Genomic DNA, 14421 nt, shown 5'->3' on the forward strand with positions numbered 1-14421 from the left:
ACAGCCTTCCAGTATATCCATTTGTGATTTTTATACCACCAGACCTTGATTTTAGATTTCTGTACAAATGAACACCACAAAGTCCATGAAAAGCATCTGAGAAACACCTTCTAACAACGTTGTCAATTGAGTTTTCCCTATCGAATATGATTGTCAGATTGCTAATAGGACCTATGCAATTCCTAAGATGCCTCATAAACCATGTCCATGAATCAGAGGTTTCAGATTTGCCAACCCTGTAAGCTATTGGCAGTATCCCATTATTAGCATCCATGGCTACTGCTAATAAGTTTACTCCAAGGTATCGACCTTTCAAATGTGCTCCGTCAACTATAATAACTGGGCGCATGTAAGTAATAAACGAACGAATCTACAAAATAATATCCACAAGAAATATCATCATTTAAATGTGAAATTCATGTAACTAACAAAAATGAGTCAACAAAATTACATTGATTTACTAACCGCAACACCAATGGCGATAAACAGCAACTCAAAGCGTCCATCTCTATCTTTTTGATATGAGTTACCGACCCAGGATTTTTCAGCTTTAAATTGTGACAATAAGCTGACAGTTGGGCAAACGATGCTTCTGGCGACCCCCTCAACAATTCCAAGGCATAACATATGGCTCTCCAAGCTTGAGAATATGAGATACTAATATTGAACCGAGCATTCATGTCAGTCATAATTTCATGTCCCCAATATACCCTGCCATTCAAAAATGTTAACTCAGCCAGAAAACCACCAAACACCTTTTTGTTTGCTTGTTTATGTGAGGAAAAACTTGGGTTCTTGAACATGTATGTTTATCAATAAAAGTCCTAACTTGAAACATTTCGCAATCTTTTATCCTCTTTACAATCATACGCCACGTACAGTTTTTGTCAATCATACATTTTGTTTCGAAACGATCTTTGCTTGATTTGTTAACTTTTAGTTGATAACCATCTTCCACATATTTCGTATACAAAGCTATCTTCAAGTCTTCCTTTGTATCAAAACAATCATCTTTCTTGATACGAATAACTTTTGTGTAACAATCAACTGCTATCTTTACTAACTCTTCTTCCGGTATCTGAAGTACAGAATGGATGTTCAACATGTTCATTCACAGTCGTAACTTCCTCCTCATCATCATCAACAACATCTTCCTCGGCAGCGGCTGTTTCATCATCAAAATTTGGGTATTGACCAATATCAAAATCATTACACACAGGGTCTGTTTCTTCTTCTGAAACATCATCAAAATCCGAGTATTGACGAAGATCAAAGTCCGGGTATTGACCAAGATCAAACTTCGAATACTGACTAGTACTCACAATTGTTTTTGTTGGCTCATCATCGTATAACTGGTCAATACGAAACCGGAATTTGGTGCTGAAAGTTTATTGAGATTTGGATTAGGGAAAGGTTGTGGGTTTTGAGATTGTGTTTGATATTGTGTTTGGTATTGGAAATGTGGTGAAACAAAATTTTCTTAGTGATGAAATTGTGGTGGAACCATTAATTTTGAGGTTGATAACAACATTGTACATTGTGAGCACCATAAACTAGGGTTGAAGAACTTAGTTGATTACTGACTCAACTTCACTACTTCTAGGTTCAACAACATACAATATAACATCATCTTGCGAAACACTAATGTAAGCAATGAATCGTTCAACATCTTCATTATCGTTTAACAAATAAACTTTACCTTTTTCTGATAAGATAGCCTAAATCCACTTAGAGGTTCTAAATTCAATTTCTTTGCAACACGTAACATTAGAGTTTCATAAGTTAACTTTTTTAATGACATTTTTAGTTGAAGATTCATGGGTAAAGGCATATATTGTAAAAGACCATGAACATTCTCCCATGACCCTCCAAAACACAAATCTATCCAAACATGATCAACAGTAGATGATTTCATTCTACAAATTGTAAATTAATTTACTAAACAAACAGCTATAAACTAGATATCATCACTAACTTAGAGAAAAATATACCTTTATTAAGTCGATAGTTGATAATTTGGGAGAGAAATCATTGAAAAATTATATAGAAATAAAATTATGTAAAAACAAATTAGAGATGGGGAAGGATGTCGTTGGATATAGGAACAGATGTCGCCGGAGAGAGTGAGAGATGAAGATGGAATGAGTTGCGATTTAGGTTATGAGTTGCTGCTGCTGCGTAGTTTATATACCCAAAACATTTGTGTTGCGAAATAAAAATTGTTGCGAAATTAAAATTCGTGTTGCGAATTCGAAAATCGAGTTGCGAAAACAAAATTCGTGTTGCGATTTAGAAAATCTTGTTGCGAAAAGGAAACTTGTGTTGCGAAAAAGAAATTCGCGTTGCGAATTCAAAAATCATGTTGCGAATTTGAAATTCAGTGTTGCGAATTTGGAAAATCGCGTTGCGATTGTAGAAACTGAGTTGCGAATTTGGAAACTGTGTTGCGAAATTGGAGTTTGCGTTGCGAATTTGTTGGTCATTTTCGCAAATCCAAAAAAAGTTGGTTAAAATCGTATATTAAGACATTTTCGGTCACTGAAGTTATTTTCTCTAATAACATAACCTTAAACCGGACTACATCCTTTTAGGAGGAGCAAGTTAAACCGAATTGCTTCCTTTTAGGAGGAGCAAGTCCCTACGCTTTCGTGAGATGGTAGTTTCCACAATGATTAGTAGAACACTCTCTGGTATATCGTGAGATTCGTGAGACGATATTCTCTACAGTGCTTATGGGACATACAACCACTCAAATTGAACCTTTTTTTTCTCGAGAGAAAAAATTATTAATAGAAAATACAAAAGATTAAAATATATAAAAATGGGTGGCCATCCTTCGGTCCATCATTGCTTTCTATTCTAAGCCTGTGATGGTTATGGAAAATGGGAATCTGTGATTGCATACCCTCGACCTTTAGAGTTAACATCCAAATCATGCATATAATAAGCTCGTAGAAGTTGGAAGTATGATAGAGTCAAGCCTTTATGTTTTAGAAAAGGAACTTGAATGTAAGACACATAAAGGAATATGCTTGTAATTATTTACCTTTGTGGTTTTTATGTGTATTCTATTACTTTGGTTTTGACAACATATTTTGATTTTGACTCAATCTGATTTTAATTCACATTGTCAGACTACATCCAACTAAAAACAAGTGATCATCCATCACATAAGTTGGACAATCACTAACCTCAGGCACGAAGCCATGATTAAACTATGAGGGGCAAACATGAATTTAGATTTCAGTTCATTGTCGGAATAATAGCCGTTATATAGAGGTAAATATTTCATTTGAAATCATTATTGTGTAATCTCAAAAAATGCAATAAACGCAACGTAATAAAAAATATTACCTTAACTATAATTTAAATCTCTGGGGGCAAGTTGTTTAATTTTAAAATAAATATGATTTTAAAAAGTAATTAAATCATAAAAATTAAGCGATTGAATGTGTAATTCTATAAATTGTAAAATTTAAATTATTAAAAAAATAATTAAATCTTATAAATTTTGGGTCAAGACTTAATTATATTAATTTTAAAACTGACAGTATCCCAAAAGTAATTATACCAAGAATTTTGGTGGCAAGGGTTTAATTGTAATAGTTTCAAAATATCCAATGGCCTAAAATATAATTAGCCCATCAATGTTAGGGGGCAGCTGACCCTCCCATCCATAAGGTGGCTTCGTCCCTAACTAACCTAGAATACTATTTTTCTTTCTTCTATTGTTACTTATTCATGGCTTTTTTTTCTGAATACAAAAAGAGTGAACTAAAGCTGCAGTGCTAAACCATAAAATCACAGAATTCCAGCTTCAACTTGATACTTCTACTGAACTTCATCCGTCGGAAAACAAAAGGTATAGCTACCGAACGGAAGACGTCTAGCCAACTTCGCGAGACCATCTGCCACCTGATTCCCTTCTTGAAAAACATGAGTAATCTTCAGCTGCCAATCTCTCCATTATCGCCCGGATATGCGTTTTTAAATGAGAGTGCACCTCCATGTTTCTGCATTGGCCAAGCATTACACTTACATCTTTGCAATCCACCTCTAGCACGACACGTCGAAATCCCATCTCCCAAGCCAACCGCAGCCCTTCAAGCACTCCCCATAACTCCGCATCCATGACCGAGCACACGCCAATCCACTTCGAAAAACCACAAATCCATGATCCTGTATCATCTCGAATAACCCCTCTACAAGCTGAGAGACCATTCGTAGGACGATTCGCTCGTTCGTATTCTGTTTCACCCATCCATATGGTGATGGACTCCACTGAATATCTTGTCTTTGGCACGGATGCGACGCGACTGAACACCACATTAAGCATTGAGCCTGGTTCGATTCCAGCAGAAGCCGTTTTGCTGCGCTGCAGCACACTTTCCACTCCTATAACCGAATAATAGAGCCCAGTCTTCCGAGTTCGAAGGGAAGAAGCTTGGTTCATTCAAATTCATTATGATCCAATCATTAATCGGCAAATTAATAAACATACTCACCCGGTCTGGTTTTAACAGTGATAACCAGGTGGTACTCCGCACAATGCAATCTCTAAACACGTAAGACAGCGATTCCAGACCCCTCCCACAGCTACCATCATCAGTCATGTGTCTGCGCATTCTTTCCTCATTAGTCATTAATTTACCTTTACAATTAACCAGATAAGTAGCCGAACGCGCGACATCCCCTGAAAATTCCTGATAGTTTTCCAAATCTGTGTTTCCTGAGGCACCTGTACTGATCTTCGACTTTGATATGCACTAGCAACTGAGAAGTACCGTTTACTCTCCCAGACCCAACCCGTCTTATCATTCCCTCCAAGAGGATCAGGAACTTGAATTGCCGCAAGATGAAGTAAGACTTGATTCGGTAGCAACGGCCTAATCATCTCCCAATTCCAATCTCCTTGCAGGGAAACCATTGACGCAACAGACATGGGCTCTAGTTGCTGCAACAAATTGTCGATCCGAAGCTTCTCCAACGGGTCAATGTTTCCAATCTACGAATCCTTCCAAAAATCAATCGTTCTCTCGTTACCCAATGTCCAAACCAAAACATTACAAACATCCTGCCAAACCATCGATAAACCCTTCCACATGCGAGAGCAAGCATGCCTCGTTATAGACTTTGGTACTAATTCCAGCAATTTGTACTTTGCACGAACCACCTTGCTCCATAACTGGTGAGGATTTGCAATAAGTTTAAACCCTAATTTCATTAGAAAAGCAGCGTTTTGGTCGCGAATTGCTTTAATTCCAAGCCTTCCTTCATCCACAGGTTGACAAACATCCTCCCATAGAACTAGATTTATTCCACGTTTATTCTCATAGTGACCCCGAATGATATTCCAAATCAATTGTTCAATATCATCACAAATTCTTTTTGGCAAATAACATGTTTGCGTTGCATAGTTAGGAAGAGCCGACAGGACAAATTTTGCCATGACTATTCTCCCTGCTAACGACGTCTTAGCCCGTCATCCAGTCAATCTATCTCGAACTTTATGAACTAGGTAGCTATAGGTACCGTAGGAAACTCGACGACGGAGGGGGACCCCAAGGTATCTTCCCAAGTCATCAACCGATGCAACCTGGAGTCCATTACTTTATGCTCCTCCTCATCGTCCCCTCCACGTTCTTAAAAAAGAAAATGTTTGTCTTCGCAAGGCTAACTTTTTGTCCGGAACACTGACAAAACTCCATTAGTGTCCTTTGAATAATCTCTACCTGAGTCATAGATGCTTCCGCAAATAACACTAAATCATCTGCAAAAAACAAATGAGAGATCTCAGGGCCGTTCCTACTCAATCGGATCGATTTCCATTTCCTTTCTTGAACCGCATCTTGAATTGCATGGGCAAGTCTCTCCATACATAAAACAAATAAGTATGGGGATAAGGGAACACCCTATCTGATTCCTCTTGTCTGACGAAAACTATCCGTTGCAGAACCATTCTAAATCACTTGAGTAGACACAGTAGAAACATAGCTCGACCGGAAATCTAATTTCACACAAGGTATCCTCAATAAAACTCTACTCAAGTCAATCATACGGTTTTTCAAGGTCAATTTTGATCGTCATCCACCCCTTCCTGCCTTTCTTGCAGCGCATCAGATGGATCACTTCTTGGGCAATGAGAATATTATCAGTGATGCTTCTTCCGGGTACGAACTTGTTTGATTTTCGGAAATCCACTCTGGCATGAACCCTTACTTATTCAAGGATTTTCATTTGTTCCTTTGTTTTCGGGCGTTTAGTTTACAGGAAAGACCTTTATTAAAGAAAATATTTTTTTCTCAAAATTTTATTCCCATGTTTGATTTGTCATTATCACATCATATGAACAAATATTATTACCAATAGTAGTATTTTTTAGTAAGCTTATGATATTGTCATTCCACCGATTTCTTTAGAAATTTTCAATTCTTATCCTTTAAGAAAAAAATACCCTTGTAATAATAGTTTTTTTTACCATATTGGTCCATTTATTGAGGTATAAATTAATTAAATATTTTTTTCATATGAAAGTTTGGCTTATAAGCTTATGACAACGAAGTTACCAGAATTTAGTTCGATAATGAACATATTAAAATTCAAAATTTTAGAATTACCTTACTCTTGGAGCTGAAAAAAATATTGCTATTGACACTTGTATACTACGAAAAAAAAGGTAAATATAAGATATTTACTTATGCAATTTTTAAAACATTTTTAATATACTGATTATATGAATAGATTTGTTAAGTATATTTTTATTAAATATATATTTGTAAAATTTAGACAACGTGACATGAATAATCCTATGAAATTTCATGTAAATATTTTAATTTGATTTTATAATTTTAAATTATTTAAATAAAAATATATAACAAGTATAATTTAATAAAATTTACTTTTAGATAATATAATTGAGCTATCCACAAATAAATTTTTCACAAATTAGGATATAATTTTTAGATTTTAGTAGTTATATTTGTAGAGTATATGTACCTTATTAACAAATTAAAAATATATAAATAAATATTACCTTATAATCATAATAGATTATTAGAAAATGTAGTTATATTTTGCGTTGAACCATATAATATATTTTGATTTAAAGAGAGACCTAAAATTGTAAATTTGTTTTGCAGCCCTTTTAAAAATCACATATTATAAAATTGTCAAATGGAAAAATTATATTGTTTCATAGGAGAGTAATTTAAGTATTATATACATATAAATGGTTTGAGATGAACTATCGATATAGAATATAAGTTTAATAATAATTATCATTTCCTTGAATAATCTAATTTTTAGTAATATTCAGAATATAATGTACTTGAACAATACATCCAATCTTGTTTGTATTAATCATTTTTTAACTATAAAATTATTATATATATATATATATTAGCTATAACGTATATAAATTTTAAAATATACTCCTAAAGTTTAAAGTTATAAAAATTTGAATTCAAATTACAAAAACATAAATATTAAAAAAATAAGGGTAAATTACACGTTTGTAGATAAACAATAACACTCTAAACCAGTACGACACATCATCGACTGATTAGAATGCGACACAGAACCACCGAAGCGGCTAACCCAAAATTTTTTCTTTTAATTTGATAATTAAAACGAACATTTGAAAATCATTTCGCACAAAGAAATTCATCCATAAAATATAAATAAATCTTACATCGGGAAGCTCCCAAAATAAATACATTAAAATATACAGACCAACGTTTTAAATAAAATTACAACTCGAATATACAAAAAGGATCTACAAATTATACATGTCCTCTAAAGAATAACTCGAGACGTACTCTACTGCACTCAGTCTGGATCTCAGCTGCTCAAAAGGCTCATCGAATGCTCCTCCTACTAATTTGTGTAAGGAAACAAATTCCAAACGCTAAGCACACTAGCCCAGTGTCACACTAACAACTAAATCATACTAAATGTGTTCATCACATGCTCAACCTATTAAGTACAATGCAATAGTGAATATACGCGTATACTGCGCTCTCTACTCTATGGTGTGGTTGAGGGTTCTGCATCTCGGAGCTCACGCACCCTTCTAGTCTACTAATGATGAGGCCCAAAATCTCTAAATTGGACACAATACCCCGACTAACCCAACTTTCACGAGTGTCAGGCCTCGTCCCTAGTTATTCAGTTTAAAGTGCCTCGCGCACTACCTAAGGATATCTAGACTGATTCTATTTCTCGATACTAGTATCTTTTACTAAAGTGACTCGAGTGTCATGATCGTTTCCTGAGCATTCAATCAAGGCTAATTTTATGTCACCCTAATTGATCTTGTTTCTAGTTGAAATTAAACATTATTCTTGTTTCCACTTGTAGTCTTATTTGAGAGTAATTATAGAGCTTTTGGAAAACCTCATCTCTTTTGAAAACCCCTTGAAAATTCGTGTCCAAAATTGTAAACTAGTATCAATACCAAGTCCATCGATATCGATACTCCCCCTCGAGTATTGATACTCCTCCCAGGGTATCGATACTCTACTAATAAATTATATTGAAGTAAAAATGGTAAGTATCGATACTCTTATGGGGAGTATCGATACTCTTATGGGGAGTATCGATACTCTACCCTTGGTATCGATACTCCCTTAAGTACCGATACAAAAAATAAACACTGGAAAAATGGTATCGATACCAACCTCCTTGGTTTCAAAACCAGGACCCCAGTATCAATACTCCTTCAAGGGGTATCGATACTACCCCTCATAAATCCTTTGATTTCTTACCTCTTATAAGAACAATATATGTATCGATACTACCGAACTGTCTTATTGAGGTTCCCAATGTTTTATGGAATATAAAAAGTCATAAAGAAGGCTTTAAACATACTAATAACCATAAAACATAGAATCTACCATGAATGTTCTATAACTCAACTCTAAGATTAGAATGCATCTCTAAATAACTCATAAGTGATATAAAGAAGTTGTAAATGTGTTACCTTGCTTCCTTTACTGCTAAAATCTCTCCCAATTAACTAAGGTTCACCTTTTCTTTCCCCTAAACTTTGACCTCTCTCCCACCCCTTTCGCTAAATAAGTCAAGAAATGAATTACTAATTAAACTAGATGCTTGGATGTAAAATAAAAACACTCTCTATAGCTTGAATCCACTAGAAATGAACTTGAATCATTTGGTTCCCTTAAACCTCCCTAAACCCATTTTATGAAACCTAAACTTGAGATATTAAGCTTAAATTGGAGCTTGAAGGGTGAGGATTAATATTTTTACCTTGGTTTAATCCAACTAAACTTAAAATTCTTGAAGTCTTCACCTTCAATCACCTTGGAAAGGAAAAAGAAGAGATAAAAGATGAAAGGAAGAGGAAGAACATTTGGTGAGTAATAACGGGTTAGTTCACGTGAATTATAATAAACAAAAGGGGTTTTCAGCTCTTGATTTGAAGAATGGGCAAATTTCACTTTTGGTCCCTCTTTTTTTATTCCTTAAAAAACTCATCCCACATCTCTATCACTTAGGCCCAACTCAAGCCCAAATCCAACATAACTAGGCCCAAAATATTCTAATATGTCTATTGGGCTTAAATTATGGATCTCGGGTTTACTCGAACTACTAACCCAATATTCAGGCCGTTACATAAACTATCAGTTTTGGTATGTTTTAGTACCTAAACTTTCAAATTTTCAAAAGTATACTTAAAGTTTACTTTTTGTTTCATTTTAGTACCCACCTTTAAAAAATTTGTTTCATTTTATTAACCCGTTCAAAATTTAAAGTTATGTTTTGAAAAAATTGAAAGTTTAGGTATTAAAACAGACCAAAACTAATAGTTTAGGTACTAAACACATAAAATTTTTAATGGAGGGTACTAAAATAGAATAAAAACTAAACGTTATGTATGATTTTAAGAAAAATAAAAATTTAGGTACTAAAACGGACCAAAACTAATAGCTTAAATACTAAATGTGTAGTTTACCCAAATAAATATATAAAAATGTTAACTACACAAGTGATCAATTTATATGAGAAATAAGAATTGAGCTATAGTAAGAAATTGAATGAACCTTCTTTTTATGACAGTGCACATAGTGTTGATAATGTAAAACTGACGCTGCCTTTGAACGGAAAGAACAAAAAATTAAAGCTGACGCGATTTTGTTTTGATTCCTTTCACCGCCCTTCTCTCCCTCTACCCAACGGCGGCGGCAGCCACCGCAGGAATCCTTTTCCTCCACCGCAGGGGTCCTCTTTCTCTGTCCCCCTCCCCCGAGTTATTGCATCATCAAATAGAAACAAGAAAAGGGGACAGGTTACTATCGATATAGGGTTTCGGCGATCGATTTAATTTCCGGATTCTTTCTCACCGAGATTTCCTGTCGCTATTGTAGACCCTTCATCCGAAGCTTGTTTCAATTCATTTTTTTGTTACTGATACAAAAACAAATAGGCGATTATGGATTTAGACGGCGGCAACAGGCGCGTCTTTAACCGACTAGGAGGTCCATCAGCTGCCCTGCCACCCGACTCCTCAAAAAACCAGAAAGTTTGTTATCATTGGAGGGCCGGTAAGTGCAGCCGTTTCCCTTGCCCTTTCCTGCACCGTGAATTGCCTCATCCTTCGGGCCCCACATCCGCCGTTGCTAACGGATCGGGTGCCCCCAAATGTTTCTCCGGTGATTCTGGGTTTTCGGGTCCGACCCCTCGACGAGGCCCCAACTTCAATAATAATCGTAATAATAATTGGGGGAGAATGGGTGCTAATAAGGTGGTCAGGAAAACGGAGAAAGTATGCAATTATTGGGTGCAAGGGAACTGTAGTTACGGAGATAGGTGTAAGTTTCTACATTCCTGGAATTTAGGGGAAGAATTTACCTTGTTGAATCACCTTGATGGACACCAGAAAGTAAGTGCCTTTGCCTTTCTTTTTTCTTTTGTGGTGTTAATTTGATATGAACTTCTGAAGAACCACACTGCAAATGCTAGTTATTAGGTGGGTAGGGTGAGGGTCCGCATTCATATGAATCTCACTAGAAATAACAAACTTCACGTGGAATCACGTCTCCACGTTGCAATTAAGACAAACGGATTCACCATTTATCCTTTGGAGAAGTACATCTAAAAGCTAACTGTTAGAGTGGGCGAGCCTTAGTCCATATAAATCTTACAAGAAATCTTTTACTTTAGATGGGGGGATTCAAGTTTCTGTGTTTCAGTTTGGAACATAACTTATTCTTAGGAGTGCGAGATTGTGTTGATGATGGTGAATTTGTTTTGTTGGCAGGTTGTTACTGGAATTGCGTTGCCAGCAGGTATGGATAAGCTCTATACAGGGAGTAAAGATGAGACTGTGAGGGTTTGGGATACCAACACTGGTCAGGTGATTATATTTGTTTATTTTTAATAAAAAATGCAGTTTTATTTAGTATTTAGCTTTTTGGAAAGAAAAGATCGATTTATCTCCAAACTTGATGCATTGTAATCAATTTCAATTGCTTTAAACTGTTCTGAAAATTTTAATGTTATTCTGTCCTGCTTGGTAGTGGTGTCCATGTGAAAGATCAGTTAACTGGAAGGCTACTATTTTTGTTTCTATGGAATCACTAGAGTGCTAAATACCCAATGGATCATGCAGAGTACCACTATTTCATTATGCTGTGAAAGTGAAACGAGATTATCTTTTTGCTAGAAATTACTTTAAGTAGTCTTCTTGTGCTAGTGTTTGTTGGCAATGTTTTTTATCATTATGTTTTTGGCTAATTTTCCCTGCGGCCTTCTATGTAGTGTATAGGTGTTCTTAATCTTGGTGGTGAAGTAGGTTGCATGATCAGTGAAGGTCCTTGGCTTTTTGTTGGCGTACCTAATGTTGTTAAGGTAATATATGAGGCAAATTCTCTACCAATTGTTTCTCTTTATTACTGCTTTCGTATTTGAAATTAGAACGGTGATTTCCCATTTCTGATTCAATGGCAGTCATTTTGCAGGCATGGAACACCCAAACTAACCAAGAGCTCAGTCTTAGTGGACCTGCTGGACAAGTTTATACTTTGGTTGTGGGTAATGATTTGCTCTTTGCTGGCACACAGGTAATATATAGTATGTTGTTATGTTTTCTTTTCATTTAAATTCCATGTTCTGCATGTGATCAGTCATGTATCCATCATGTTTCCTGTTTTGGGTTCTGCCAAATTATTTTAAGACAATAACTCGTTAATTGAGACAACTTTCTTTTTGGTAGTCTAACATTCATCATCTCATAAAATTGCCACTTATCTTGAAAGACCTGTAATATGTGAAATGAGCTTTTTTTCCTAAAAGAGCACTAGGTCAAAATTGGGGATTTTCTGCTGAGTGAATCTCGCTTTGGGTAATGTTAGGCCATACTCATAGCATTTAATACTATATCTCTATTGCTGTAGCACTTCAGTTCTAATCCTCAAGCAACAATATCTGTTTATTGCAGGATGGTACTATTTTGGTATGGAAATTTAATGTTGTCACTAACAGCTTTGAATCAGCAGCATCGCTTAAGGGCCACACCGTTGCAGTTGTATCATTAGTTGTTGGAGCTAATAGACTATACTCTGGTTCCATGGACCATTCTATAAAGGTAAGGTCGTATGAATCATCCTGAATCTCTGATTGATAAGTATTATAGTTTCAAACCACCGTTATATCATTTTTTTCTTTATTCCTTTAATTTCTTTTTTCTGTCCCTTTCATAGAAAGTTACCAGTTTTGCTAATATATTAGTTGTTTACTTTCAGGCCTGGAGTCTAGAAACTTTGCAGTGTCTACAGACTTTGACAGAGCACACTAATGTTGTGATGTCCTTGCTTTGCTGGGAGCAATTTCTTTTATCTTGCTCATTGGATCAAACAATAAAGGTTAGTGTTTTTTTATGATTTATTTTTATCTTTTGTATTTGTTTCCTTTTTCTGCCTAAAGTTCTTTGGATTTACGTTTTTCTGTGCAGGTGTGGGTAGCTACTGAAAATGGAAACTTGAAAGTTACATACACTCACAATGAAGAAAATGTACGTGGTTTTTTCATACAATACGCAAGTTACTTCTGATTTGATGCAATTAGCAGTTAAAAGGAAAGGGGTTTGAGGCCAGAATGAGGGAAACTAAAAAACTGAATGTCAGATCAGCGTTTGTCTTTGCTTTTTTATGTTAGTTATTAGAGGTGTCAGTGACAGGAGAATAGGGTGTAATTGTGGGTAGTGATTATTGAAAGTGAAGATAATGATCGAGGGAAGAGAATACTACTTAGCTTTGTTTGATCTTTGACGTGTTAGAAAGAGTTTTATGCTCTGCATTTTGATTTTGAAGTAGAGTTTTATGCTCTGCATTTTAATTTTCATTAAGTTATGGGGCAAAGTTTTTGGGAGAATGGTTGTACTGGAGAAGAGGATAGTTTATTTTGAGAGGATTTTGAGACGTAGGTATTGAGTCTGCTTTTCAGGGTACAGATATAATCTCTAATCTCCATGTTTTTTTATCATAACACAGTTTAGGAACATGCAATGATCAAATGAATATTTCCAAGTTTCATATGTAATTAAACAGTTTGGTGTAAATTGCAAGATGGTTACATGCAGGATGGAATTTAATGTGTAGCCAGGTCTGTTTTGTGAAGTTTCTAGGATTTTTTGAGTCAAGATATATTGATCTTCAATATTCATTGCATCTATTATAGATATAAACATTGTCGAAGCTTAGATTTACTCACCATATCGCAAAATGCAAATGTCTCTAGGTTTTCTTGTTTATGTGGCGGTTTAATTCCCAAAAAAGTTTCAGGAAGATTTTCATGTAGTATATGATTTCGATTATGTCTTTTAGCTCTTTCGCCCTCGGTTTACTTCCTAGGATCTTGGGATGTTATTGAACTGTTGGTTGCTCTTTTTAGGGGTTGTTGAATCTTTAGGAATGCATGACTCAGAATCCAAGCCTGTTTTGCTGTGTGCATGCACTGACAATTCCGTCCACCTCTATGACCTGCCCTCGTAAGTTATTAGGGATTTGCTTTTTACCCCATTACATGCATCGATTGTTTTTTCACCATTTTAGGCTTCTTTCATGCTTCGTATTGGGGTACCATTTTTCTATCCTTACGATTGAATTGAAGGTTCTCGGAGAAGGGTAAAATTTTTGGCAAGAAAGAGATTCGAGCAGTTGAGGTAGGCCCTGGTGGCCTATTTTTCACTGGTGATGGAACTGGTTTTAGAGTGTGGAAGTGGACAGAACCAGTTCCCAAGCCCTGATGTGTTCCGGCATCCAACAACATATGCATCAACTATGTATTGTTGGTGTTATTATTTTATTTCTTCTCATCCTTTACTATGGGGTGGGTTTCGAGCTAGCAGTAGAAATTTCCGAGTTAAGAGAAAACAAGTAGTAGGTTCCTGGTGTCCATAAG

At 35.6% G+C, this 14421-nt stretch overlaps 1 protein-coding gene across 2 annotated transcripts; it reads left to right on the top strand.

The window, feature by feature from the left end:
- Positions 1-10109: 10109 nt before the first annotated feature.
- LOC120157424 (zinc finger CCCH domain-containing protein 48-like) lies at positions 10110-14399 on the top strand. 2 transcript variants are annotated; one of them, XM_039168546.1, is made up of 9 exons: positions 10110-10903; positions 11282-11377; positions 11782-11871; positions 11982-12083; positions 12461-12607; positions 12765-12884; positions 12974-13040; positions 13912-14008; positions 14131-14399. In XM_039168546.1, exons 1-9 carry the CDS (start codon positions 10454-10456, stop codon positions 14264-14266), a joined length of 1305 nt encoding a protein of 434 aa, XP_039024477.1. In that variant the 5' UTR covers positions 10110-10453; the 3' UTR covers positions 14267-14399. The 2 variants fall into 2 exon arrangements, with proteins under 2 accessions (XP_039024477.1, XP_039024476.1); XM_039168545.1 differs by lacking the exon at positions 14131-14399 and having other exon boundaries at positions 10114-10903; positions 12974-13033; positions 13912-13987.
- The last annotated feature ends 22 nt before the right edge of the window (positions 14400-14421 follow it).

This window comes from Hibiscus syriacus, unplaced genomic scaffold (assembly GCF_006381635.1).
Source record: "Hibiscus syriacus cultivar Baekdansim isolate YM2019G1 unplaced genomic scaffold, ASM638163v2 tig00111254_pilon, whole genome shotgun sequence".
In the NCBI taxonomy this organism is placed as follows: domain Eukaryota; kingdom Viridiplantae; phylum Streptophyta; class Magnoliopsida; order Malvales; family Malvaceae; genus Hibiscus; species Hibiscus syriacus.